This window comes from Lithobates pipiens, unplaced genomic scaffold (assembly GCF_037356315.1).
Source record: "Lithobates pipiens isolate NorthernLeopardFrog02 unplaced genomic scaffold, aLitPip1_a1.2 Scaffold_19, whole genome shotgun sequence".
In the NCBI taxonomy this organism is placed as follows: domain Eukaryota; kingdom Metazoa; phylum Chordata; class Amphibia; order Anura; family Ranidae; genus Lithobates; species Lithobates pipiens.
Window position 1 is genome coordinate 401,381,054 of NW_027507764.1, and position 27,152 is coordinate 401,408,205.

At 43.0% G+C, this 27,152-nt stretch overlaps 1 protein-coding gene across 2 annotated transcripts in view; it reads right to left on the reverse strand.

Moving 5' to 3' along the window:
- The window catches only part of RNMT (RNA guanine-7 methyltransferase), an 83,044-nt gene that overhangs the window by 23,566 nt on the left and 32,326 nt on the right, over positions 1-27,152 (reverse strand). For both annotated transcript variants that reach the window (XM_077492392.1, XM_077492393.1), the window contains exons 6-8: positions 14,946-15,058; positions 9,967-10,148; positions 9,044-9,208 (exon numbers count right to left, since the gene is read on the reverse strand). In XM_077492392.1, coding sequence (XP_077348518.1) covers positions 9,044-9,208; positions 9,967-10,148; positions 14,946-15,058 — 460 coding nt within the window. The remainder of the gene's footprint in view (positions 1-9,043; positions 9,209-9,966; positions 10,149-14,945; positions 15,059-27,152) is intronic.

Sequence of the window (27,152 nt, forward strand, 5' to 3'; positions counted from 1 at the left end):
TTTTATCTTGTTTTACTTTTTGGCCACGATATCCACACCATAAAGTATGGCCTCTCCTGCAAACATCTAGCGTTTGTAATCCTGAAATCAGGAGGCTGTATAAATCAGTAGTCATCTCAAACCGTGTGGAACATCCGATTCGGACAAGAAAGTTTCCCTGTGTAGTTGCACCAGAGCCAGATAATTTCTGCAGTCCTCTAAAGGTTTCAGCCCAATGTTTGTTTCCCAGTTCAGCTGTGCATACTCTGCACAGCTGATCTGGGAAACAAACACTGGGCTGAAACCTTTAGAGGTAGGCAGGACTGTCTACATTACACACTGTATGAAGTATAAATCAAGGAGTGAGAAGCCTCGGGGGAGAAAAAAAAAAAAAAAAAAAAAAAAAAAAATGGTACTTAAGGCTAATCTCCTTTCTCCTACTGATGGAGAAATAAAAATAAAAATCTCCCACTCATATTTCTGCAGGTGCCACTTCCTGGCTTCACCCTCAGGCAAAAAAATAATATTTCCAAGGCCAGTGCATCTACCCCTATTGCCAGTGGGACCCTCGTCCTGGACACAACCTGTCCCAACTTGCTGTAGAACTTGGAATCTAGTAGATTCACCCACAGAGTTCCCCCTGACACTATTCTATACCTGGAATATTCACCGACGATAGACAGAACTGTCCCAAACAGAATGCGGTTTACCTCCCTTAGCTGTACGACTCCTGGTGCCGCCCTGGTGGTGGATATATATGCCCCTAAAGAGGCTTTTCCAGATAGAACCTACAACTGGTTTGAACCATAATCCAGAGAAATGTGTACTGGCCAAAAGTTCCAAGATATTTATGGGCAGTACTCCCTTCTGTGGAGACCAAGTCCACTGAACTGTAGCCACCCTCAAAACAAAAATGGAGAAACTGGCATTAGTGGTTATCTTCAAATAGCTGAAAAGGAAGAACTCAACCTTTCTAGATTCCGAACCATCACGTTAGAGACAGATAAAGATCCTCTACCAAGATCTGTACTAGGACTGTATATACGGAATGTGTATATACAGACACCCCCTGCATCTTTAGCAAGTCCAGCATCTGCGCTAGGAGCTTTGTGAACCTCAGAAGCTGTGGCCAGCCTTAAGGATGGTCACAAAAATGAAAACCGATGACTTTCCATTGCAATTACAGAAATCTTTCATGAGGCTGGAAACAACCCAGCACATGAAGCTGTGTGTTAACTGAGGATTACGCCACCCCCCCCAATCTACATTTTGCAGATGGCTCATCACTGAACAGAACCAGCCTCTCTCAAACAGGATGCCCTGTGGATTGAGATCTCAAGATAAACCTTATGTCGATTTTCAGTTTTGAAGCTGCTACCATTTAATTGTTTTACAATAATGAGCCCATAACTTTGCTCCAAGACCCAAACGCAAGGCAAAGACTGACCCGACTAAAAAGGGAGGAGCGAACCACCTCAGAGACTACTCTAAAATCTTATGGTCTGAGATGCTCTCAAAATCTGCAACCTCAGATGCTTCCCTCACTTAGGAGGGAAACCTGGGCAGTCTCCCATCCAAGTACTAACCAGGCTTGATCCGAGACCAGGCACCACAGTGGCTCAGATCACCCTGATGCCATTGGTCCAAAAGGAGACGTGAACATTGCCAGACTATTGAACCTGAGGGCGGTGTACCTGCCTACCCCTTCCAAGGGATTTAGCTGGTCTAAGATACACAATAAAGTGACATTATAAGAACAAACTAATACGCAGTTCCACAAGGATGCAGGCCTAGACAATATTGGTCTACCACTATACAATCCCATTAGGTATGCAAGTATGCAGATAATTAGGTCTATAAAACACACAGGTATAAAAGGATTCTTGCTGTTTATGCATTTTTGAATGAAGTATAATGCAAATACACAAACAGTCTAATGTAATAGCACATATTTATGCAATTTAATGCAAAAAAACAAAAAACACATGTATGCAGTTTATGTTTATGTAAACATGCATTTCTATGCTAGTAAGCATGTATGCAACATGTGTTTGTGCAAGTACCGTGTCTATATGCATCAACTGACCATGTATATAAGTAAACATGCAACACAAATCTATGCAAACATGCGTCTTAGGCAACTCTGCCTTTCAGCAAACATAAGCCTTCAGCAAGCATGAGCTTTTAGCCAGTTTGCAAATGTGCACCTGTTCAACTGCACCAGGCCCCATACTATTTTTGTGCCAAATGCACAGTATTCTGGAGACAACACTGTAAAGTGTACTGCTAGGGGTGTATTGACTTGCCATTGTACAGGCCGCCCAGATTAAGTCGCAAGTATGCAGTATATTCATGACCTGTCTGGCCACACATTTCTCCCATAGTAAATACTCACGTAATTAGGATCCATGTGCTGCTGTTATGTCTCAAGGGGCCCTGTTGACCACATGGCAAACATGGCAGCACCTCCACTTCCTGCCTATATAGAAATAGGGCCCTGTGCCCTCTAGTGGCTAGAGGAGAAACAGCAGCCCATATTTCTAATACACATACAGAACAAGTTTTAAACAGCACTAGGGGCTACTGAGAGAAGACCAGTCAGATTTTTGTTTTGTTTTTTTAAAGAGAAACTGCAAAAAATAAAAAAAATAAATGGAGGATACAGACCTGGGTTGTTACACTATGCAGTGTAATATCTTTTGCTGTATGTTGAGCATTGTTCCTTTTATTTTTTTGTATTGACGTATCCTTTCTTCAATAATAAAAAAAAAAAAAAAAAAAAAAAAAAAAAAGGAGGATAACAGGTGTCCAATCTTCATACATCATGGCAGGCTGTCATAAAAGACCTCCAGGGACTGGGGTCCACTCCCCTCCCCTGGATCTGTATAGCACCCAGCAGTAAAGCACCTTGGTAAGAATAAACACTGCACAGGGTTCCATTACGTAGGGTCCAGTGCAGTAAAACTGCATTACAGGCAAAGCCTCGAGGAATCTTCTCTCCTTCCAATGAGGCTCAGGCACCATCCATTTTGGCTGACAGCTTTTTTGAATGGATCCGATTGAAGCCCTAGATTCCATCACATTAGTGACCGCCACATTACAGACACAAAAACTGAGGTCATTCCTGTGTAGGGGTTATACAGGGGAAGACTTCCTGTTTGACTATCTGGCCAATGTCCATTCACCTATAGGTGGCGTATAACCCTTATAGTCAATTATGGTTGCGCTGTGTCCAGTGATGTACGATAAATTTAACTCAATACAGGACACTTTCATCCCATTTCCCCTCAGACCAATTTGTTTTTAAGTGATGTCAGACTCTGAATGCCAATTACTCAGTCCTGCAACACTGTACCCAAATTTAATTGATAGCATTTTTGAGACAGTGAGCTTTTTTGGTGGTATTGAATTACCAGTGTTTATTTTTTTGCTTAATAAACCAAAATATACAGGAAAAAAAAAATAAATAAAAAAAAATCAGCACATTTGTCTTGGTTTCTGTTACAAAATTTTGCACATTAATCTTTCTTCGTAAATTTGGGCCAAATGTATTCTGCTACATTTCTTTAGTAAAAAATAACCCAGCATGTATTATTTAGTCTGGGTTACAGTTAGACAGAGTCGTCAAACTAGCGTATATTTTATACGTATTTTAGTACCCAAGTATTGGATGGCTTGAGAGGCCCAGCAAAAGGGGACATTGCCATGGAGGTTAGCAAGGGCCCTTGGTGCGAGAGTGACATTGAGTACTTCTGATTTTTATAGATTCATCTTAAAACTTGACAGCCCTCCGTAGGTACGTAATGCCACTAAAAGGCTTTAAGGGAGGTAATTGCATATGAGATATAAAAGAGCAGGTCATCTGGACACACCACGACCTTGTGATGGTATGTGTCAGTTGTGAGGCCTGTAATATTTGGGTTATTGTGAAGATGCTGCAAGAAAGGTTCCACCGAGAGTTAAAATAAAAGTCCTGTCTCATGCCATTACTTATGGCAAAAGGTTGGGATTCAAAGCCATTCACTCTTACTGTAGCGATAGGGGAATACAAGGCGGATACCTACTTTAGGATGGAAGTAGGCATCCCAAACGCGCCAAAGGGTCTCAAGCAGGAAGGACCAGGTAACTATCAAAGACCTTTTCAGCATCAGTTGATAGGATTAATGGGATATCAGTAGGTTTGGCCTTGGCAAAATTAATCGACTTGATTGTGGTATCGTGAGCTTCTCTGGTTTGAATGAACCCTACCTGATTGAGAGGGATGATTCACTGCAGAATCAGCCCGTCTCCCCTAGAATTTTAGTAAACAACTTAAAGATCACAATTGGGCATTGATTTCGGTCTGTAGCTAGCACAATGAAGGGTGTCCTTTCCCAGTTTAGAAATGGCTGAGACACTGGCATGGAGGAGGTCAGAAGGCATGGTATGGCCCTCCAGGAGAGAGAGTGTTAAATGTGAATGTGAAGTTACATTCCAGCTGGTCATACGTTTAGGAATAGGAAACTTTAAAGCCATCGGGCCCAGGGGCCTTACCCTTTGGAAAGCTGGCCAAAGCCATTGCAAATGCCTCAGAGGAAATGGGGTGAGAAATATTTAATTTCTTCCTCCGAAAGTAAAGGTAAAGCAGCTTCTCTGATGTAGTCTGCAAATGTGCTAGTCTCTTTGGCGTCGCTTACAGTAGTAGACGAGGGGCGCAGATTATGCAGGTTCTTGTAAAAGGCACAGAGGGAGTTGTCCGTTTCCGGTGAAGAATGAGTCTTAGTGCCCAAAGAGATGGAGAGAGCTGGAATGTACGATAAAGTACGGCTAGAAAGCAGAGCCTTAGCGAGAAATCGGCTACTCGTCCCCAAATTCATAGAAAGATCTACGAGCCTTCTTAAGTTTGTTTTTGGCTTGAAATGAAGAATGTTTACTAATCTGCTCTCCTACACTAGTGAGCTTAGTTTCTATAGTGCGGTCAGGTTGTGTTTGTAATATACTTGAAAATTTATCAAGCCTGATGTACTGATGGCCCATCTCTTTTCTTGAGACCCTAAAATGCCAGGACAGTACAAAGAACCCCCAAATATCAATTTTTTGGAAAGTAAATAGTCCAAGGCATTTAGTAAGGCATACATTTTTTTTTGTTTGTTTTTAAATTGTCGTTTTGTTGTCGCAACTTTTTAGAAAAAAAAAATGAAATTTGTTTTTTTTTTACATACCGTGAACAGAGCAGTACAGTGTCGCTGTTCAGCTCTGCGGAGGTGATCAGGATTGTTTTTTTTTTTTTTTTACAATTGCTTATTACAGTGATAGTCACTGTTATAAGCAATCATTTTTATGAATGCCATCTGTTCATGTGCCATTGTGTACCATTGCGATAGCTGTGATTGGGACTTGAGAGACTGGAACACTCCTCGAAAGTCTGAAAGATTGGCATCAGTTATCACATTCTAGTCAAAGTGAAGAAAGGACTTCCCTATTGTTAGGCTTAAGATCCTCCAAGATAGGAGTTCCCTGCTTGGCTAGACAGGGCATGGGTTGGTCGAGAGGAGCATGCTTGTTCCAGTTGACAAAATGCTGTTTTGGATAGCTCTTAAATGAATTTGAGCAAATAGTACAGAACTCATGGAGAATGTCATTGTGGGATGTCTCTGATCTCAATGAATTTTCTTTTTTTTTCCACAAAAAAACACACCTTTGAGATGTGTCTAGGATCATATACCCAAATAGTTCAGGCCAAGAGAAAGCTGGAGAGCAGCATTGTTTTAAATTGATCAACCAACTGAAAGCCTGGAGCATATGAATTGCCCTGTGGACGTTTGCCAATAGCCGCCAGGGAAATTGGTAATTCAGGAGAAGGCAGTCTAGTCTAAATAGCTGTGACCTGGGTGCCCTGTGGGGCAAGAAGAGGTACTAAGATCTGTGTGTGACTATACTCTGGAGCACAGGATAAGCCGAAGGGCAGTGCAACAAACTGGAAGCGATTGTCTGCCGTTTCAAAGTGCAGCAAGCTCTGGTGAGGTGGATAAATGGAACACTCAGATAGGCATCTTGGATGTCTACAGATGTTAGGAATTCCTCTTGTTTCAGGCACTAATTAAGGACCTTGTGGATTTCATGTGAAAAATAAAAAACTTTTTTGGGGAATTGTAAAGATCAATGAGTTATCAAAGGTTTTATTTCTCCTACAGATAGCGCCTACTGCTCTTCAAAATACTTTCTTCTTTTTGCAGCAGTTTACAACTTTTTTTTGTGGAGAAAAGATGGACTCCGATTCGGATATCAAATCCTTATAAGGACTAAATCAAATGGTGGATTAGGACTCTCAAACATGAAAGATTATTATAGAGCAGGGGGTCTCCAAACTTTTCAAACAAAGGGTCTGTTTTACCATCCTTCACACTTTAAAAGGGCGAGATTGTGGCCACCCAGGGTAGAATATGTCCTGGGCCCAGTATCAGAATAAATATGGCCTTAGTGTTGGTGGCCAGTAGGAAGAGGACTAGTGTCCCTATTAGTAGGAGGAATAGTATCCCATCATTGGTATAAGTGGAAGAAATAGTGCCCCATTGTTGGCGTCAGTGTGAGAAATGGTGCCTCATATCATAGGGAGGAATAGTGACCAAAGGGCCACATCTGGTCCTTGGGCCACAGTTTGGAGACCCCTGTTATAGAGCAGTAGCGCTGACTGGAATATCTAGTTGGAAACATCACACGAATCAAAAATGTGGGTCAGGTTCAAAGAGACCTTTGGGACACCATAAGACAGCCAATGCCCCCATGGGTTCCAATAAGCTTTGTGATTAGTCACTCAGAGTAAGGAATGGGAGCTTTGTGTACTTTAGCTTCCCTGCATGACAGGGAACCCATGCGTGTTACTCTTGTTCTGTTGTGCTCTATAATATTGCTATTTTGTTGTTCCACCAAATGTACATCTCATGAAACCTGTAAAATGTTTGTAACAATGGAGTGTACCGAATTGTAATTTCATACTTGCTTTAATGTTTGTACACTGCTCAATTTTCCTCAATTTTTGAACAAGAAAACCACTGATTAAATGATGTGTGACCCAGGGAGGCAAAGTAACGGATATCCCTCCACTCTTGTGAGGTCACCCTTTAGGCTTTGTGGCCTAAGACTTACATAGAAAGGAAGAGATGAACCTCCGGTATCTCACAAAAGTGAGTACACCCCTAACATTTTTGTAAATATTTTATTATATCTGATATATGACACTTTGCTACAATGTAAAGTAAAGAGTGTACAGCTTGTACAACAATGTAAATGTGCTAGCACCTCAAAATAACTCAACACAGCCATTAATATCTAAACCGCTGGCAACAAACGTGAGTACGCCTCTAAGTGAAGATGTCCAAATTGGGCCCAGTGTCAATATTTTGTGTGGCCACCATTATTTTTCAGCACTGCCCTAACCCTCTTGGGCATTGAGTTCACCAGAGCTTCACAGGTTGCCATTGGAGTGCTCTTCCACTCCTCCATGAGGACATCACAGAGCTGGTAGATGTTAGAGACCTTGCGCTTCTCCACCTTCCGTTTGAGAATGCCCCACAGATGCTCAATAGGGTTTAGGTCTGGGGACATGCTTGGACAGTCCATCACCTTCACCCTCAGCTTCTTTAGCAAGGTAGTAAGTCAAAGTACACGTGGGCATTCATGGTTGCCTCAATGAACTGTTGCGCCCCAATGCCGACAGCACTTATGCAGCCCCTGACCATGACATTTTGAAATATTAATGGTTGTGTGTTGAGTTATTTTGAGGGGACAGCAAATTTACTGTTATACAAGCTGTACACTCACTACATTGTAGCAAACTGTCATTTCTTCAGTGCTGTCACATGAAAATATAAAAAAAAAAAAAAAAAATGTGAGGGGGTGTACTCACATTTGTGAGATACTGTAGGTATTGCAGTTGAAGCCTGGGTAGAGCAGCTAGGTGCTCTGCTTTTTGAAGAGGTACAGGCTTCTAAGGTGGAAGGTTTTAGGATCTTCTGCTGTTGGAGTAAAACCTTCCCTATTGTGACATCCTTGGCAAATTGGTCAAGTAGAAATCTTCATTGGAAAAGCATAAACGAGAGGCACTTCCTACAGGCAGGTTCAGCTGTCCAGGCTTTGAGCAACAAGATTCTGTGCATATGAATGGCGTTTACAGCCTTTTTGGAGAGGTGTCATAACATCTTCAAAAGCATCCACATGATGGGTAAAATGAGATGTTAAGACAGATGGCAGAATCAACAACAGGAAAAGACCATTTTAGCAAACTTTTTCCATTGGATAGACTTTGGCAAATATTTTGGGGGAATTGAGTACCTGTTATACCTCATGTAGCTTTAGTGGTGCTTCAAAGCCTCCACAGAACTCTATGGCAAAGCTTGCTTGAAGCCCCACTGAAAACCCACCAAAGCCTTATCGAAGCACCAAGTGTAAACAGGACTGGAAGCTAAGCATTTTATTTAGTGACAGGTGCTTTGACAGGTGTTCAAAAAGCTTTAACAAAGAGTGTCAGAAGCCATGTTTTAAAGCAAGTGTAAACTAGCCCTAAAATAAATATTCATACAAAATCAATAAAAAAAAAAAAAAAATTAAAAAAAAAAAAACAAACATACACCACACTGGCAAGCCCAAGTTTAGTAAGAGAGAAGTTTTCATTTTAAAATCAGCACCTGCAAAGAACTGCTATAAGGGGGTTCTTCTTTCACTCCAATTCTTTGTATTATTATTATCATCTAGGTGGAGCTAAAAGGAAGGACCAGAAATGGCCTGCTCAGCTCACTCTAGTGTTGGCCATGAGCAGCTGTTGTAGGATAAGAAACATGTAAACAGAATGCTTCCAAACTGGGAGATGCCCACTGCTGAAATTCCAATCAGAAAAAAATAAAAATAAAAAAAAAGGTATCCCCAAAACTAACTTTTGTTTTAATGGATGCAAGGAATAAAATAGAATCAAAGTGATAAGCACGCAACATGGATAAAAGTAGGCAAGTGATAATTTTGGTGTATAGAACATGACAAATTGATGAATTTCCAGAAAAAAAAATAAAAAAATAAAAACACACACACTTACTCTACAAGGACTGGAAAATATACCAAAAATTCTGGCACATTAACCACACCTTCCAGTTTAAAGTCGTATTTGCACCCAAAAAGTGGATAGTTTCCCTTTTCTTGAAATGTGACTCCATACACATCATTCTCAAAAGAACTGGTTTCAGAAGCTTCAAGACGTTTCCTGTAAATATTGATTGATAGATAAAAATTAGCAAACCAAATACACTAAAAGCACACACCAACAATAATCCAATACAAATAGATACTCTAAAATACTGTAGCTGCTGACTTTTAAATATAAGGACATTTATCTGTCCAGTGATGTCGAATTCCCAAGCCGATTTGTCAATCAGCTTCGGGCGCTGGCATCTTCGTTAAGAAAAACCGGTAGTGAAGCCTTCCGATTTCACAACTCGTTTCCTACTGCACATGCAAAAGTCGCACTACACTTTCTGAATGGTCCCGCTGTCATCGGGAGGGGAGAGAGGTAGAATTTCTAACACTACCGGGACCAACAAAGCTCTGTAAAACAGCCCTTTCCCTGAAAAGCAGTCAACATTAGTCCAGTAAACATTTGTGGTGAAGACACTTTTTTAGCTCTAAACAAACACACACCCTTTAAAAACATTTCCAAAATAAAAATGGGGCAAGAAAAAAAAAAAAAAAAAAAATTTGCCAAAAATGGCACTTGTAAATGCACTTGCTAATATGTACAGTATTTCTAATCTTTCTAATGTTCCCAAATCAATTATGACGCATCTCAATAACCGGTACACCTAGTAAGAGTTAATAATTCAGCTACAAAACGTTCTAAAAAGGATTTCTGTCAAACATATCAAAAGAGGCTGCCTGTGTACCAGTATTTGGCAGCACAATGGAACAGACAGCTAATTTTTCTAAGCATTTTACTTAGCAATAAAAAGGATCTTAAACACTTACACCAGCTCAAAGCCATCTGGAGTTGTGCCGATGAAATAGCCTCCAGGGCAAAGTTGTTCGCAAGCATTTCTGAGCATCATGTCAGCCTGCTCATATGTCTCAAATGAGTAATGGTAAACAAACTGACAGCTGCAGATGTCAAAAGTCATCTTTGGATCTTTCAACTTTGTAGACAATAGTTCCTGAAATAAAACAGATTTCCGATACATTTAGTAACTTTCATATTCCTCTACTTTTTTTTTTTGCCACTCCTCATTTTTTGTAGTATTCTACACAAGTCCAAGAAAAAAAAAAAAATAACACAAAAACTCTGCTGCTTTTTACAGACATTAAGCAACATTTTAATCATGACACATGGAGGTTAGGCAACAAATATTTTCTACAAGGTAGAGTGTTATTTGCTTCAGAGACAGCATGGAGTAAACAAGCTTTAATCCACAGGCGGCGATTTAATTAAAAGGAAGCAAGGCTGCTTCTGCCAGAAAGGTGAGATTCACTGTGACATGTCCCCAAAAAGTACTGACTAAAGTCAATGAGCATAATAAATGGAGTGTGTGTGTGTGTGTGTGTGTGTGTGTGTGTGTGTGTGTGTGTGTGCGCGTGTTCTGGAGTATGACTTTATATTTTGATCTATTAGCACAGATCCACTCAGACCACTAAAGTCTCCACTTATTTAACTTTAACCACTTGTTTACTGTCCTATAGCAGTTTTAGTGCAACAAAACTGTCAAGTCAGCAGTCTTCTCCATGATTATGTAACCTACTGAACCAGGGAAACCATTTAAAAGGCCCAGTAAAACCTTTACAGGTGTTAAGTTAATTGGCTTGATACCATGAGTCTACAATATTGAACTTTCACAATATTCTAATTTTCTGAGATAGCTAGCTGTAAGCCATAAATATCAAAATTAAAAAATGCTTAAAAATATATCACTGCGTGTAATAAATATATAGAATATACGGGTTTCACTTTTTGAACTGAATTACTGAAATAAAATTACATATTTGATGATATTCAAATTTGAGATGCACCTGTGCATATACGAGATTCATCATTTTTGCCTGCAGGGGGCTCTGCTGCTGTGATTCTTGAGAGCAGAAGCCGATCTGTGGGTGCTGGGCACTCAATGTCCTCCAGTACTCGCCAATTGTCAGTAAACAGAATGGGGATCTGCCCATGTAAACAAGGCAGATCACCGTTCTGACAATGGGGGGGGGGGGGGGGGTGAGAGGATGGATCCCATGTATCTGCAAAGCAGGAAATGGAATCAATCTCTTCCCCTAGTAAAAGCAGCACATACAGTACATATACAATTACTAGGCACAGTTACCAATTACATACATTTTATTTGGGTACAGTGTTGCATGAATGTGCAAATGTCAATTCAACGCAGTGCTGTATTGCAAAAAGTGGCATGGTCATGAAGGAGGGGTATATCTTCCAGGGGTCAAGTGTTTAACCACTTCAATACCTTAGGGAGTTATAGGACGTCCTTGACATTTAGTGAGGATATCTGAATGATGCCTGCAGCTACAAGCATCATTCAGATATAATTTTTTCAAGCCGGCGATTCTGTGCAAAATAAGAATGATCATATAGGCAGTTCCGCCGCTTGATTGTTCTTATAGGGGACAGGAGGGGAGACCCCCCACACTGCCTTCCGGTGCTTCACCAGGCTCGGGTGCCATCGGGGACAGAGAGAAAAAAATTGGCTAGTGCCGGGTGACGACGATGGAGATTTCTGGTGACCAGATGGTCACCAGTCATCTCTATGACCGGAGGCAGAGGAGATTTTTAGTACCAGCGACAATCCATGAGTGTGCACAATTTTAAAGCGTGACATGTTTGGTATCTATTTACTCAGAATAAAATCTTTCACATTGTACAAAAAAAAAAAAAAAAAAAAAAAAAAAAAAGGGCTAACTTTATTGTTTTGCCATTTTTTCATGAAACTTTTTTTCCCCCCAAAAAATAAATAAATAAAAGTCTTTGAAAAATGTTTGCTTAAATACCATGCAAGATAAAAAGTTGCAATAACTAACATTTTATTCCCTAGGGTGTCTGCTATATAATGTTTGGGGGTTCTGAGTAATTTTCTAGCAAAAAAAATATGATTTTTACATGTAGGAGAGAAGAGCCAGAATAGGCCCAATATTGAAGTGGTTAATTCCTCATAAAACTTTGAAAACTCTAAATAGAACAGAACACTGTAGACTGGTCTTCATGTTTCCAAGATGTAGTACAGTGTTTTGTAGGGTTAAACTCGGTTTTACTGCCATCTGTGTCACTGTTGGGAAGATTCACCCTAACAAACTGTTAATCAGATCAATTCTTTCTTTCCTTCCACCACAGGGTTGGGTGGGGGGTGCCTTCCAAAGTGCTACTATTGTGTTCTGCCAATGGGCAGTAAGCAATGATTAATGCTAGCTGCTATATCCATCAAACGTAAAAAAAAAAATCTGATAGGCTAGTTGTACCCAAGCCGATGGATGGATCGACTTGGGTACAATCAGCCTGCCCATACATGGATTGATCTATGGCTGGCTTTAGCAAGAGATGAGAAACTTGATAAAGGTTTTTATTGCGGTTAGTGATTTTCTGTTCCAGGGGCAACCATAAGCCATTACAGGGCTCAGGCAAGTAAAACTGGGGAGCTGGTCACTAGAAGTTTTTTTTTCACCTTAATGAATAGGATGAAAAAACATGCGGGTTTACAACCCCCTTTAATTCTAAAAGTTAAGGGGCAAATCTTAGCAATGAAAGTAACCAATTGTCATAGGGTCTGCAAAGACTTATGACATTACACCTCCAAATTCTAAGAGCCAGTTTAGACCATAATTTGTGCATTCCGAATGCTTTTCTGCATGCGCACTTTGTGTGCCCCAGTGCATCCCCCCCCCCCCCTCTTAACTGAAGACATTTGTGGTCCGGGGCATTTTGCCATGTTCCAGAAGCATTCCTTGCAGACAAAATGCAACATGTTCTACTTTTGTAGTCTGTAATGGAATGCACTGTACTAGCGTGAACTAGGGCCACTGGAATCCACAATAAATATTGTCTATATGTTTCTGCTGCAGAATATAAAAATGCACTGGACTGCATCTGGTGTGAAGCAGCCCTTAGACCTATACTTTAGAGCAGTCTTCTATAACCTGGGTTTTATGAAAAGCCTGGTTCCACCAGAGGTTGCTAGCATTATTATTTATTTATTTTTAGTATAGTGTAGTGAGAGACTGATTTCCTGCAAACGAGTGCCTGTGCAGTGCTGGCACCATCGCAAAGCCAGTGGCATGGGACCAGTTAAAATTCTCCTTTAATTTTTCCATGTAAATAACCAAACACTAAAAACGTTGGCTTACTGCAAAAACAGTATTTTTTACATTAACCATTCGGCCAGTGTCTACAGCAGTCTGTCTGGCTTCTGTTTAAACAGGCTTGCTGGAAAACCAGCAGCTGACAGGTATCTGATCAGTGCTGGCAACCAATGGCTGCAAGCGCTGACTAGTGTGTTGGGGGGGGGGGGGGGGGGGGGACTGGGCTTCAGTGCCCCTGTCAGAACACTGAAAGCTTAGTGGGGAGGTCATTGTGCCATCATGTAGCTGGTACAGCAAGCTCCTTTTTTTACAATCCGCCCTCTTGAACGAATAAAAGCTACCCGAGTGTACCAGGCTTAATGTAGCACTACAACCACAACTAATGTAACAAGGCATTCTTTTCACTGATCACCAAGTGTCAAGTAGCCCTTCTACTGTCAGCCAATGCAGTGTGCCCAATTTACAGCTATAGCTTAAAATGTATTTTTATTTATTTAATTGGGGGTTCCTAAGACCTGACTATTTTAAAAGTTTTTCCTTGGTAAAAAGGAGAAATTGTGCTTTGGAAGCTCAGAAGGTAATTTACAAAAAGAACCACAAATGATAGCTGGCTTAAGGAAAGGACAAAAATATACTCACACAGACCAAGAGCATGTAGAAAAAATAAAAAATAAATAAAAAAGAACAAACTGGTAATGCGCCTGCTTTGCCTCGATCGGATAGCTACAGGGCCACGGCTTTTTGTGCAAGGTGAAGCAAAAGACCAAAATGTCCAACCAGCTTTAGGCGTCATGTACACAGTTTTAGGAGCTTTTGGAATTTTTTTTTGCCAAAGCTCCTAAACTACACCATAAAAGCCTGTGTGTCCATGTACACATAGGCTTTTAGCAGAGTTTAGGAGCTGCTGCGGTTAGGGGAGCTTAAACCTTCCTCTCCAGAAAGCGGAAGAATGCAGGATAGTAAAGTTTTGCTCACCAGCCACAAAATGGTGGTGTGATTTTGCCACATTTTGTGCTTTGACGCATCCGGCAGCCAAAGTAGGCTATGTGTACACAAAGCCTAAATGAGACAGAGTGAACCAAGTCAAAAGTTTGGCATAAATGCCCTGACTTCCACTGGTCAGTCATAGGAATGTTGTCATTTCAAAATTAAATTGAAATAGTAATTTGGAACATTCCTATAACTACCAGAATGGTAATATTAGAGGCACAGCTCTTAAAAAGGAGAAAAAAAAAAAAAGGAAGAAGAACACACAGGGGTCTGGAGACAGCAGAAGGGGGTGGCGGGGGAGGCAGCTGCTGAATGCCTGTGGCAGAAAGAGAAGCAGATTTTCAGAGGCTGCAGGAGGAACATGGAGGGGATTGGGTCTTCTATATGCTGCCACCCCTGCTCCTATCCAGGTGTACGAGGAGGGCGCAGGGGTCCCCCTGGGGCATGGGGCCAGGGCGCAACTGTAGGTACGCCCCTGACTTGCTGCGCTTAATTGAGACACACTATAGGATGTACCTTGTTCACAAGGTTTACAACAACTTTAAGGGTTAAAGTTCAATCTCCTAACAATTTGGGGATTTTTTTTTTTTTGTTTAAAGTCTATTTGTAAAGCTCTTAAATAATGTTAGCTTCCACTGCTTTAACCTCTGACTCATCAGCAATCATAAAAGTACCTTTGTAGAATCTGCAGTCACAAACTCTGCTTCAAAAACATGCTCATGGCGCGCTCGTTCTTTCATTTCAACATACCGCTGTTCACACTGCTGGATAGAAACTTCTGCTATATCTGTAAAAATTAGCAAGAGAATAAAAATTACAATGAACCCCAGCACAAACAATTGGCCAAGACCAATTATAAACTAAAACAGCTCTATTTGCTGTATTTAGTGCTGGAAGAGCATTAGGCCTCATAACAATGACTGCCACTTATTGCAGGTCTGTACATAATATTCCCTTTGGGCCACTGAAAATAATAGGAGCTTTTCATAAAGGATCTGGAACTCTTAAATCACTATAAAATGGCTTTTAAAATAACAAAAAGGTATGCAAGAAAAAAAAAAAAAAAAAAAAACGAACAAGAAAAATATTGTTTAAACAAAAAAACAAAAAAAAAGTAAAAAAACACTTACTCTGTATTGCATGCCTTAATGACTAGGCTTAGCTATTATGTTGTTCATGTAACAAAACAACTTGAAAAGTAAAGTAACGATAATGCTAAGAAAGCACTAGGTCTATCTGTGCAACATATTCAAAACTAGGGGGGAAAAAAAATAAAAAAAATAAAAAAAGGGGTGGGGGGAGATCCTACTACATTTACTAAATAATAGTACATCTGTATAAACTAAGAACAGTAAAAGCAATTTCTCCAGCAGCGTTTATAGACCGTGCTGAAGAAATAACTGCCCACCACTGTACCGACCATAAAATCTAAACTAAAAAAAGGATAAAGTACATTTTTCCCCCTTTTCTACTCAATTTTCTCAAAAAATATTTTGGCATGTGTGAATGATTTACAGCAAGGGAAAAAGGTAATTGATCCCCTGCTGATTTTGTACATGTGCCCACTGAAAGAAATGATCAGTCTAGAATTTTAAATGTTAAAATAAACCTAACAGTGAGACAGAATAACAAAAATCTTGAAAAATGCATTTCAAAAAAGTTATAAATTGATTTGCATTTTAATGAAACTGTTTTATCCCCCATCAATCAGCAAGGCTCCCAGGTGCCTTCTATAAAGGTAATAAACTAAGATTAGGAGCACTTTCTTAAAGGGAGTGTTTCTAATCTCAGGGGGTTAACTGTATAAAAGACCCCTGTCAACAGACGCAATCAGATTCCAAACTCTCCACCATGGCCAAGACCAAAGAGCTGTCCAAGGATGTCAGGTACAAGATTGCAGATCCTACACAAGGCTGGAATGGGCTACAAGACCATCGCTAAGCGGCTTAGCGAGAGCATGCCAACAGCTGGTGCAATTATTCACAAATGGAAGAAACACAAAAGAACTGGTTCTGGGTCTCCATGCAAGATCTTACCTTGTGAAGTTTCAATGATCATGTGATCTGGTCAATTATCTCAAGGCAGCTGGTACCAGCCAACAAGAAAACAATTGGTAACACTACGCGTGGAGGACTGAAATCCTGCAGCGCCCGCAAGGTCCCCCTGCTCAAGAAAGCACATGTACAGGCCTGCTTGAAGTTTGCTAATGAACATCTGAATGATTCAGAGGAGAACTGGGTGAAAGTGTTGGGGGTCATAGGAGACCAAATCAAGCTCTTTGGCATCAACTCAACGTGTTTAGAGGAGGAATTCTGCCTACGATTCCAAGAACACTATACCCATGGTCCAACAGAGGTGAAAAGATTATGCTTTGGGGGTGTTTTTCTGCTAAAAAGGACAGGACAACTTCACCGCATCAAAAGGGATGCTGTACGAGGCCATGTACCATCAAATCTTGGGTGATTACCTCCTTCCCTCAGCCAGGGCATTGAAAATGAGTCATGGATGGGTATTCCAACATGACAATGACCCAAAACACATGGCCAAGGCAACAAAAAAGTGGCTCAAGCACATTAAGGTCCTGGAGTGGCCTAGCCAGTCTCCAGACCCTAATCCCATAAAAAAAAAAAAAAAAAAAAAAAAAAAAAAAAAGGAGGGAGCTAAAGGTTTGAGTTACCAAACGTCAGCTTCGAAACCTTAGTGATTGTAAAGGATCTTTCGTTTTGCACAGTGTGGTCCCGAACATCCTCTTCTGGGGTCCCTCAGCAGCTTTTTGCGGCTCCTCCCCGCATCAGTTAACTCCCCTAGGAAAAGCGCTCTCCTGTTTCCTTACAGACACGCTCCCGAGTCCAGCATTTGTATCCACAGACACATATTTCGGACTCAGCCCGGTCCTTGGATTTGAATGACAGCAGCGGGAGCCAATGGCTGTGCTGCTATCAATCTATCCAATCAAGAGCCAGGATCCTGTAGAGAGAAGTACAGTGTGTCTCCGCTGAGGAGATTAAGGGGCTCATGTAAGTAAACGGGAAGGGGGGGGGGGGTAGCTGGTGACTGCCAGGTGGTGTTTTTTCACCTTAATGCATAAATAAAAACCTTAATAAAAAAGCAAAAGTTATAGCGTCTACAAAAAAAAAGATAGAGGTTTGGCTTTTTTTTTTTTTTTTTTTTTTTTTTTAATACTAGTAATGGCGGTAATCAGCCATTTTTAAAAATCGGCACTACAACAGTGGCAGACAGATCGGACACTTGACACTTTTTGGGACCACTGACATTTATACAATTTTGAGTGCTAAAAACAGCCACCGATTACTGTATGTCACCGACAGGGAAGGAGTTAACACTAGTGGGCGATCAAGGGGTTAAATGTGTGTCCTAGGGAGTGTTTCTAATTGTAGGGGGATGGCACTGCCTGGAGAAGGAAACCAATCGTTGTTCCTAAGTAGTAGGAACAGATTAGTCTCCTCTGTTTACACTGACAGACCTCCGTTCTTTCTCCATCAGGAGCGATCGCGGGTGACCGGCGGACATCAGGACACAGGAAGTTGAAGTGCAATTACTTTAATAAAAGTCTTCACCGGAGTGTGAATTCAAAGCTTAGATAGGACAGAAACATGTCTGGAATGGAAATTAACAAAAAGGGAACCACCTCGAAGGAGGCTACCATGAGGCCCAGAACCAATCAACAGTTGGACCCCAGAGAAGCAATCTTTTACCAAGGAAGGAAAATGTCTGCCTAGGCCATGTCTAGAATCAGTCTCAGATAGTGGGAGGGCAGACTTCTTGAAGCCGATCACCCATTCGAAAGTTTGAAGGACCTGGATAATCATTTGAATATTGGAGGACAAAAAAATGGTGCCTATGGAATCTTATAAGGATAAGCTCACCATGCTACATCCATACAATTATGGTTTAACATATATTACAGAACAGCACATATTAAAGAACAGAAAGTCCCTCTTCCTGCCCATGAGTTCTGTGAATGAACCACAAGAACCATCAGCCACTGCAGCAGACAGCTCGTATTTCTCAATGACGCACCAACAAAGTAATTTTTCAGATATCAAGCACCATGTTGCAACTGCAGGCTATAGGAGGCAAGACTAGACAGAAGCTGCATTTTAAAGCGGAACTTTAGTCAGAAAATGAAACCCTGATAAATGACTTCAGGCTGGCCCCTTTTGCAGGTAGCTATAAAAAGGGGCTCAGTTTCTCTATATTTTCCAGGCACTGCTCCAAATTCTTAGATGCCCATTTACTAAACCGCATTTACCTGTCCTGGAATTCAGTGATGCTGGCGCCCCAGCAGATGGTTCCATCAGCTCTCGGGTGCTGCTACCACCACCATTTACAGTAAAGGAAACCAGCAGTGAAGCCTTTCAGCTTCAAAAAGATAGTTCCCTACTGCGCATGCGTGAAGTGCGCTGTGCTTTCTGAATGGCCTGGTGGCTGTGGAAGGGGGGGGGGGGGGGAGCTTCCGTAGGGATACGCTGTGGCGAGCTCTCAGACATTGCCAAAAACAAGTAACCCCCCCCTGAAAGATGGCAAATGTGGCACAGGAGGGATGGAGTAGGCAGATAAGCGGAGCTTCAACTTTTGGGTGAAACTCAGCTTTAACCAAATTACTAGGAGGCTTTGGAATGATTTGAAGCTTGCCAAAAGCCTCAGGAAGCCTATGTAAGATGACAGGGGGTAATTTCCCTATGACAGCCATGCCCACGTGACTGGTAGTCTGATAATTTGAGGGAAGGGGGAAGAACCACCGAAGAGAAAAAAGGTGTAGAAAAACCAGATGGAAAAAAGCAACAGAAGCAAGAAGTACTTTAAGAGCTGCACTAATTGTATGACCTCTGCTTAAGCAAGGTAAATTATAGTGACATCACTAAAGCTCTCTGCAGGAAGCTGTGCTCATACAGCAGATATACAACTAAGGTTGCAAGCACAGGGATGACAGGAAGTACACTGCTAGTTTTTCACAAGAAATTCAAGAGAACAGCAGATAATTATGTTTTCAATTCAGGTCAACCTTAGGCTGTCTTCCTTACCTGGCTCTCCCCCCCCCCCCCCCCCCCCATTTAAATAAAACTCATCCATTTTCATTACATACGTTTTAGACCCAGTGACATGATCACTATGACCATCTAATGCGCGCGCGCACACACGCACACACACACACGCACGCACACACGCACGCACGCACACGCACGCACACGCGCACACACGCACGCACACGCGCACACACGCACGCACGCACACGCACGCACACGCACGCACGCACGCACACGCACGCACACACACGCGCTTGTGGTAGGGACTGGCAGGGTGCTTTAGCCTCTTGGCGCCCACGCTATAGCCGATTGACGGCCACAGCGCGGACCTGAATTTCCGGGAGGCCGTCATATGACGGCCACCCTTTTGCATGCACCCCCCTGCAGGGCGCTCGCTGTGATCACCAAGTCACGGACTTGGGTAATCACAGATGCGATTAAGGGGCCCGATCACGGCCCCTTACCACGTGATCAGCTGTCAGCCAATGACAGATGATCACATGATTTAAACAAAAATAGGATTTTTGTACTCACCATAAAATCAATCAATTTCTCTGAAGTTCATTGACAGACAAAGAATCTTCATCTTGACCTTAGGGTTATATCGCCCCTTTAGGAGAGGACTAGGCAAAAAGTGTTAAAAAACAGCAACACTTGCACAGTACTGCCCAGGGGGCGGTCCTATTGGCTATAACACCTCACACTCCATCCAGCAGCTCAGTTAGTCAAAAGCAGTACAAACAGGAGGGGTGGGTGCTGTGTGGGGAGCTGAACTTTAGAGAAATGATTTTACGGCGAGTACAAAAATCATATTTTCTCTTTAGTTCATCAATGGACACAGCCTCTTCATCTTGACCTTAGGAGACGTCCCCAAGCAGTATCAAAGAAACGAGGGGTGGGAACAACAAGAAAATAACTCCACCCATAACAACCAGAGCTTCTCAACGGAGGTGTTGCAACCTTAAACGTTCGACTGCAAAACCTTGTGGCCGAAGCAAGCATCCGAAGATGCGCTCACATCAACCTTGTAAAATTTTGTGAAAGTGTGAACGGATGACCAGGTCGCCATCTTACACACCTGGGAAACGGATGCTTGATGTCGGAAAGCCCAAGAGGCACCAACTGCCCTGGTAGAATGTGCCGTGACAGGAAAGGGAGGCGCCTGCCCCCTTATAAGCCTGAACCACAATCTGTCTGATTCACCAAGAAATGGTGTCCGATGAGACTGACAGTCCTTTCTTCAGACCAGCCACCGATACAAATATCGAGTCCGACCTCCGAAAAGGAGCCGTAGCAGACATACACACGCAGAGCCTAGACCACGTCCAAGGAATGCAAAGCCACCTCTTTGGGGTGTGATGGCCGAGGACATAAGAACTGAAGCACAATGTCCTCATTTAGATGAAAGGCCGAAACAACCTTTGGCAGAAACGAAGGCTGTGGACGCAGCACCGCTTTATCCTTGTGAAGGATCAAGTAAGGAGTTTTGCAAGACAAGGCAGCCAACTCAGAAACCCTCCAGGCAGATTCAATGGCCACTAGAAAGACTACTTTTTGAGAGTGCCAATAAGGGAATCTCCCTGTTTTCAAACGGCGGTTTCTGAAGCACCGAGAGCACTAGATTCAAAATCCCACGGAGGTAGAGATGGTCAAACCTGAAGGGCCACATGTCGAACCCACTGACCAAAACGTACTCGCCACTGAATGATTCGCCAAGGGCTGCTGGGGGAAAAAAAAAAAAAAAAAGACAGGCAAAGCTGATATCTGCCCCTTGATGGTGCTTAAGAAAAAATTCTGATACACTCCTCACTGCAAAAACAGCAGGGTACTGGAAATAGAGTATGTGCACAAACGCCACCCTATCTCCTCACACATGGAGATGTAGGCCTTCCACATACGATGATAAATCTTCTGAGAAGATGACTTCTGTGCCCTCAGCATATTACCGAATCCAACAGACCTCTGTCCCTTAGCACCTGGCTTTCAACAGCCATGCCATTAAAGCTAGTGATGGTAAAGCAGGATGAAGTATTGGACCTTCCGACAGAAGTTCCTCTCGCAGCAACAGTCACCAAGGAACATCCGCCACCATTCGTACTATGTCGGCGTACCACGGACACCGAGGCCAATCAGAATTACCGGAATCCCCTCGGCCTCCACTCTGCGAAGTAGACACGGTAGAAGTTTGAGTGGGTGAAAATGCATAAATCAGCCGATAATGCCCCCATGGAGCCACCAACGCGTCTGCACGCCCACCCAGTGATGCTTTGACCTGGCCACAAACCTCTGTACCTTCCGATTGAGTCGAGAAGCCAGGAGATCCACATCTGGCGTGCCCCACCCTACGCAAAGGAACCAAAATACATCCGGATGCAACGACCATTCCCCTTGGTCCAGCATCTGATGACTTGGGTAGTCTGCTTGCCAGTTTTCTACACCCAGAATGTGCACAGCCGATAGAGCCAGCACACACCGATCTGCTCGCCGCAGGATGTGAGCGACCTCCAGTGCTGAAGCCGAGCTCCTTGTTCCTCCTTGATGGTTGACATATGCCACTGCCGTGGCTTTGTCTGACTGGATCCTGACCAGACGTCCCTGCAGCCTCTGTGACCATGTGGAGAGGCACCACATGATGGCCCGAAGTTCCAGCATGTTGATCAGCAGGCGGGATTCTTCCTGGGTACAATGACCCTGGGCTGACTGTACACCCCAAACTCCCCCCCCCCCCCCAACCGGTCAGGCTCATGTCTGTTGTGATCACCGTCCAATGAACTTCAACGACTTCCTGGACCAAAGGGCCGGCAACCTCAGCCACCAGAACAGGGAATCCCTGACTAGCTGGCCCACCTGAATTTGACAAACCAGGGACAAGAGATTTGTCCCATTTGGACAGGATCTCCTTTTACAAGGCTCGAGTGTGGAATTGAGCATACGGTACCACCCCGAAAGTGGCTACCATGAGACCCAGGACTTCCATGCAAAAAACGCAGCAACTACCACCCACGGGACACCAACAACTTAACCTCAGCTTGAAAAATCTGCAGCTTGTCCGAAGGGAGAAAGACTCTCACCTCTGAGGAGTCCAGAAGCAGGCCCAGATAATCCAAGCTTTGAGTCGGCAACAACACCGGCTTCTGTAGGTTCAGTATCCAGCCAAACTCCCGTCGAGCTTGCATAGTGATTCTCCCTTAATTCTGAGGCGGAAGCTGCTATCAGAAGGAAGTTGTCCAGGTAACCCACAACTGCGATCCCTCATTGCCTTAGTAAAGCCAAATCTGGGGCCAGCACCTTGGTGAAGACCCTCGGTGCCGATGCCAGGCCAAAAAGGAGAGCTACAAATTGGTAGTGCTCATCCCCGACAGCAAATCACAGAAACCTCATATGGGGACATGCAAGTATGCATCCTTGATGTCCAGGGACGCCAGAAAATTCCCTTGATGGAGTGCAGCGACCACTGAGCGAACGGATTCCATCCTGAACCTTTGTACTTTCAAAGCTGTTGAGGGACTTGAGGTCCAGGACCAGACAGACCCCTTCCTTCTTTCGTCTACAGATTGGATTAGAACCCCTGAAACCTTTCTGGCGTCGGTACAGGTACTATCACCCTGTGAAACAGAAGGTCCTGTACTGCCCTGAACAGGGTTTCCTGACGAACCCGAAGATGAAGGTTGGGGAGGGAAAAAATCTGTTTGGTGGACAAGAAAGAAACCATCTTGTATCCTGATGAAACCACTTCAAAGACCCATTAGTTGGAAAGTAGGGAGGTTTTTTTTACCCACCTTGCACCCGCACGCCTCTTCCACCCTGGCAACAAAGACCTTCAGGACCACCGACAGAGCGTCTATAGGCACCGTAGGTGCAGAGGAACCAGTTGCAATAACAGGGATGTCTGGGGAAGAAGCTCCAGCTTCCAATGCCATGCTGACCCACACATGCCTGCCACCACTTAGGGACCCAAGGAAAGCCACACAAAATGTCCACCCTCCTAGCTGCCACAGACTGAGGGCCCCCCCGCAGGACTCGCCACCCTTACCCAGGTACTGCACTGTGCTGCCCGCTTGAAAAGCGTGCTGTTCTAGAAGGAAACAAGCACCCAGCGCTAGAGCAAAACTACCTGAGGCTACTAGAAAATGTCTGCTGGCTGCCTCAGAAAAACCGCCCGAGGGCGCCAAGAAAACCGCCAAAATTACAGAAAATGGCTGAAAGGCATAAGACTGGCTGTGGCTACAAAAAAATGGCCGCAGCCCCAGGAAAAATAGGATTTTTAAAACAGCTTACCTGTAAAATCCATTTCTTGGAGTACATCATAGGACACAGAGTCAATTACTTGGTGGGTTATAGGCCTACCTTCAGGTGTTGACACTGGTATAGCCAATACAGGAAGCTGTCTCCCCTATATAACCCCTCCTCCTTCCAGGAGCACTCAGTTTTTGTAGCCAAGCAATATAAGTAATATACTCTCACCCCATAAAACAGAGGGTCCTATGATGTACTCCAAGAAAAGGATTTTACAGGTAAGCTGTTTTAAAAATCCTATTTTCTTTATCGTACATCATAGGACACAGAGTCTCAAGCAATTACTTGGTGGGATATCCCATAGCAATGCTACTTGAGAGGAGGGAGACAACCCATAGGGTAATCCCCAGACCTGAGGACTTATACTGCTGCCTGCAGCACACTGCGCCCAAAGGCAATATCCTCATTAAATCTTACATGCACTTGATAACATTTTGCAAATGTATGTACTGAAAGCCAAGTTGCGGCCTTGCAGATTTGAGACCTGGTGACGCACTGCCCAAGAAGCACCAACCGCTCTGGTAGAGTGCGCCCTAACTTGAAAAGGGGGAATGTTTCCCTTTAAATCGTAAGTTTGAATTATAACTTGCCAAATGCACTTAGCGACAGTGGATTTTGACACTGCCACTCTTACAAGAAAGAGCAGCCAATGCTATATCCTCAGCAAGGAGGATTTCAGAAAACGAAAATATCAGCTTCCTAGTCTGAAGGACTAAGGGAACATGCTGCAATGGTTCGAATGGCTTTTTTTGTAACACTGACAAAACTAAATTTAAGTCCCAGAGTGATTTAACTGGCGGAATAATCCACAGCACTCTTTGCATGAAACCCTGGACTAAAGAATGCATAGCAAGCAGTCTTTGAAATAAAAATTGATAAGGCTGAAACTTGGCCCTTAATAGTACTCAGGGCCAACTTCATTTCTACGCTTAATTGTAGGTAAGAATTCTGCCTAGGATATATCTCCGAGGGTACCAACCCTTGGACTCACACCAGGAAACATAAGCTTTCCAGGCTCTATAATATATAGCTCTAGAAGCTGGCTTCCTAGCATTAATCAAAGTAGAGATAACTGCCCTGGAAAGCCCATGCCTATTCAGAATGTGGGTCTCAATAGCCAAGCCGTTAAATTTAGCGTTCGTAAAGTAGGATGGAATATCGGCCCCTGAGAAAGCCGGTCTGGCTTTAGTGGGAAGAGCCCTGGACCCTCCACTGCCATCCTTACGATCTCTGCGTATCATGACCTTCTGGGCCATGCTGGCGCTACCAGTATCACCGATTTTCTTTACAGCTTGATCCTGCAAAGAACTTGAGGTAGCAACTGGAAAAAAAAAAAAAAAAAAAAAAAAAAAAAAAAATCGGGGAAAAGGGCATAGATCAGTAAAAACTGATCCCACTGGGTCACCAACGCATCTGTTCCGTATGCGAGTGGGTCCCCTGTCCTTGATGCAAAGTTGACTAGCTTAGTGTTGAATCTGGACGCTAGAAGGTCTACGTCCGGAGTCCCCAATCTTTGGCAAACAGCCTGAAACACCTTGGGGTGAAGAGACCATTCTCCTGGGAATAACTGCCGGCGACCTAGATAGTCCACCTGCCAATTCTCTACTGCTTTCAGTTTCGAATGGAATTGAGCATAGGGAACTGCTTCGAATGAAGCTACCATCTTCCCTAACAACCTCATGCAAAGGCGAATTGAAGGATTTCTCTTCGATCTGATCATCCTCACCAGCTCCTGTATGGAGCTGAACCTTGCAGAAGGCAAGAACACCCCTTTTCTGGCCTGTGTCTATGAACAGGCCCAGATACTCCAGCCTTCTTAGTGGCTTTAAGGAGGATTTCTTTAGGTTGAGAATCCAACCCAAACCTTCCAGGCTTGTGATGGCTACACCTTGCTTCAAGCAAGCTACTGACTGGTCTATTAACAATAGATCATTTAAGTAAGCCAAGACAGTTATGCCCTGTGCCCTTAACCTGACTAGAGGTGGGGCTAATACCTTAGTGAATACCCGAGGTGCTGTAGCAAGCCCGAAGGGCAAGGCTATTAACTGAAAATGCTTCTGTTCTACTTTGAACCGCAGAAACCTCTTGTGAGGAGGAAATATATGGACAAGCAGCTATGCCGATGGACGGCAGAAGTTTTTCTCCTTGTAGGATGTAAACGACTGACTTGATTGACTCCATGCAAATGGAGCAGATTTTCAGGAACCGATTAAGATTACGTAGATCTAGACTTGGTCTGATATCCCCATTTGGCTTTGGCACCGTAATTAGGTTTGAGTAAAACATCAAACCTTGCTCTTGTTTGGGAATCTGTCTGATCACCCCTTGAGCCAATAATCGGTCTAATGCTTGCAACAGGGATTGCCTTTTCCCTGGATCCTTGGGAACGTTTGAGCTATGAAAACGAGATGGAGACTCTCAAAGCTCTAGCTTGTATCCTAGAGACACTGTGGAGAGAGTCCATTTGCCCTGAATCTCCCTTTGCCAGACTTCTGAGTACATCAGCAGTCTTCCCCCCCCCCCTCCACCTTGGTGAGGGGAGATGCCTCTTCATAAGGAGGTCTTGTATTCTGCTTTGCAGACTTGTAGCCACAGGCCTTCCTTTATGCCTGGTCTGATGGCAGAGGCCGAACAGTTTAAATGAAAGACGCTTATTTTCTTTTGACTAGCAAAAGAGTACCATTTCCGCTGGAAATTGTTTGAATGTATTTATCCAAACTATCGTCAAATAATCGTTCTCCCTTAAAGGGTAAACTAGTTAGAAGGTTCTTACAAGGCGTCTCAGCTGACCAACCCTTTAACCAAAGGGTTCTTCGCATACGTACAAGTACAAACGCAAGGTGTGATGCCTGGTGAATAGAATCCTTCATAGCGTCTACAGCAAAGCATAATGCTTTAGGTAGCTCGGCCAGTTCCTGTGCTTGTTGTGCAGGGAGCTCATCTGAGAGCATCTGTGAACTTGTCATTTAACCACTTGCAGACCGGACCATTTTGCTGGTCAAAGACCAGACCACTTTTTGCGATTCGGGACTTCGTCGCTTTAACTTACAATTGCGCGGTCGTGCGACGTGGCTCCCAAACAAAATTGACGTCCTTTTTTCCCCACAAATAGAGCTTTCTTTTGGTGGTATTTGATCACCCCTGCCGTTTTTATTTTTTGCGCTATAAACAAAAATAGAGCGACAATTTTGAAAAAAAAAACAAATTTTTTACTTTTTGTTATAATAAATATCCCCCAAAAATATATAAAAAACATTTTTTTCCCCTAAGTTTAGGCCGATACGTATTCTTCTACATATTTTTGGTAAAAAAAAAAAATTAATAAAAAAATCGCAATAAGCGATTATTGATTGGTTTGCGCTAAAGTTATAGCGTTTACAAAATAGGGATAGTTTTATAGCATTTTTATTAATAATTTTTTATTATTTTTTTTTTTACTAGTAATGGCGGCGATCAGCGATTTTTATTGTGACTGCAACATTGTGGGGGACCCATCGGACATTTTTGACACATTTTTGGGACCATTGTCATTTATAC